Here is a 2,423-nt window from a genome sequence, read left to right as displayed (position 1 = left end):
CCCTGTATACTTTAAATCCAGTTTTCCTTTGGATGAAATCAATGTTGCTAATGAGCAGACCACAGAGTTGCATTTAGAGAAATTATGATGCATAATGAAAGATAAAATATCAAAAGTAGCTAGTTTACAGTTCATTATTTAGATACGTAATGGCACGTGTTATTAACCCGTGCGATAAAGACGATGAAATAAATGCATTACAACAAATATGAAAAAATATTACTCGCATAAATTAAATCTTCTGCTGTTTGCATTCTACAAAAATTCACTTTCTAGTTAATCTTGTTTCATTCTTGGAACTTTTTAATACAGATTAGCCGTGGGGATTTCGAAGTAACGAAGCCTTTGCCCCACGCGTTTACGAGCGATCGATCACCTTTTACCCTGACACACGCGACACGACACCGGGGTTCCTCGTTACGCTATGGAACGCGGCGACTTCCGACCGGAAGCCATCGACACGGCAATCTTTCGCTTTGAATATTTCAAAAGGAATTACTAATTGTAAAACACCTAAAAACTTATTCAACGAGAACACTCGATGTACATTAATATCATTCGAAGCTAATGAATGAGAGTATTGAATATTAAAATTGATCATTTCCTGTGTTTAATATTGACTAAGTATGTTTGACGTCGATATTGCAAAATAATTATAAATGTTCGATGCACACGATGACGCTGGAGATCAACGTTGGAATACCCAATATTAAAACTTCTTATCAGAACTTTTATACAACGAGAATAAGAAATGACTGTCATTGGAAAAAAGAGGCCGTTGTTTAGTCTGCGGGAGACGGAGGCACGCGTGTACGTGGAAATTGCCGTCTGGCCCCGCGCTGCGGGCGACCGTCGGTCTCCACGACACCGCGAAGACCGATAATCCCCGAGGAACTTACAATTAGAATCGTAGCCGCGAGCCAACCTCGAAATTCGACGATGATATCACGCGAACAGTATTCGCGACCGAAATAAATATATGTACCGTACATCGACATTCTCCCACTTCCCGGTTCGAGACCGCGTTCCAACGCGACGCGAAAATTCGTCTAGAGACCCGCCTCTATTATTAACTTAAATGTTTTTGTAAATCGATACCCCGGCCACTTCTCCCAATTGAGAATTATTTTTGTAAAACTGCAACATTTGTTTTAATTGCAGAAAATCTAACGACGCTTTCGTCCAAGATCTGTTCAAGTTTTTGGACAGAAAAAAAAAAAAGATGTCGAGAGGGGAAAGTGAATCCGGTGTTAATCGAGCAATAAACGACAAACACGGTATATGAACGAGGGACAACGGGCGGTGGAGGGACAGCGACAGGAAGCAACATGATTTCTCACGAAATAGCTTCCTGTCTCCCACCGACCACTCGTTTAAAGGTTCATCGGTCCCTCGCCGGTCGCAAACCCAAACGGGACGAAGGTTCATCACCGCAGCATACTTTATACGATATTTTCCTTCGCGTTTAAAGCTCTCTATTTATACTCGGAGCAGAGAAAGTTCCAAGGAGACCCGAATGGTAAAATAATTAACATTGAAAGACTCGCCTCGAGTACGTCCTGCGCCGTTTGAAGGTATTCCCGAAGCATGGCCTCCTGAATGGCACGCCATTCCTGCCTTGGATCTTCCAGTTGCGTCGTCTCTGAAACGGTCCAACAAATTGTCATTTTTACCAACAGTATCTTATTTACTCGTTTCGCTTATCAGCATCGAGACTATTTAAATGCATACGAGACTCGTAAACTAATCCTGCATAATTGTACAAGTAGATTAGCTGGTATCTCGATATCGATAAGCGATGTATAGATAATGCGTATAAATATAAATAGAGAACACTCACGATTAACATGATTGATGTAGTACGCGCCCACGTGTTTGTCGTAAGCTTCCTCCCATCCAAGCGGAAGCTCGTTACCGATACAGTCAGCGAACGTTTGGGGTTTCGTGAACCTGCAATTAAAAAGTACCAAAACGTTTTTAATTCACGTGTACATTGACAAATTATTAGCCTATGCGAACGATCATTTTTATTCACATGTAAACCGTTCGAATATTTCGCAATTATCTTTTACGGCTCGTTACTCGAGGCGTCGCGTAAAAAAGATTTGATTTTATTGTTCCCGCGATCAGTTTGCGTCAGTTACGATCGCGTTCGCGATTGACGTCACGAATTTGTCGAAATGATCCGGTCTATAGAAATGTTATCACGGTACGCGAAATAGTCGGTGCCAAAAATTTAACAGGATTGTTATTTCAAGTGTAAACGCGAACACAAGCTCGTTGGCCAATTATATTTTACAGTACGAGTCTATCGATTTTAATTATAGTTTCAGGCTCTCCTTCGATCGTTATTAATTATAGATTGATTAACACTAGATTGCCCAAGGAAGTAATTTTCACTGCTTTTGGGCAAATGTACAAAT

General features: G+C 40.9%; 1 protein-coding gene across 2 annotated transcripts in view; it reads right to left on the bottom strand.

The window, feature by feature from the left end:
- The window catches only part of kibra (WW and C2 domain containing protein kibra), a 42,826-nt gene that overhangs the window by 26,819 nt on the left and 13,584 nt on the right, over positions 1-2,423 (bottom strand). For both annotated transcript variants that reach the window (XM_018021776.2, XM_026812174.1), the window contains exons 3-4: positions 1,841-1,950; positions 1,548-1,642 (exon numbers count right to left, since the gene is read on the bottom strand). In XM_018021776.2, the coding sequence (XP_017877265.1) occupies positions 1,548-1,642; positions 1,841-1,950 (205 nt within the window). The remainder of the gene's footprint in view (positions 1-1,547; positions 1,643-1,840; positions 1,951-2,423) is intronic.

This window comes from Ceratina calcarata, unplaced genomic scaffold (assembly GCF_001652005.2).
Source record: "Ceratina calcarata isolate Rehan_Ccalc_2016 unplaced genomic scaffold, ASM165200v1 scaffold260.2, whole genome shotgun sequence".
Classification (NCBI taxonomy): domain Eukaryota; kingdom Metazoa; phylum Arthropoda; class Insecta; order Hymenoptera; family Apidae; genus Ceratina; species Ceratina calcarata.
Note: the sequence above shows the minus strand (reverse complement) of the source record. Positions and strands in the feature narration are given on the sequence as shown.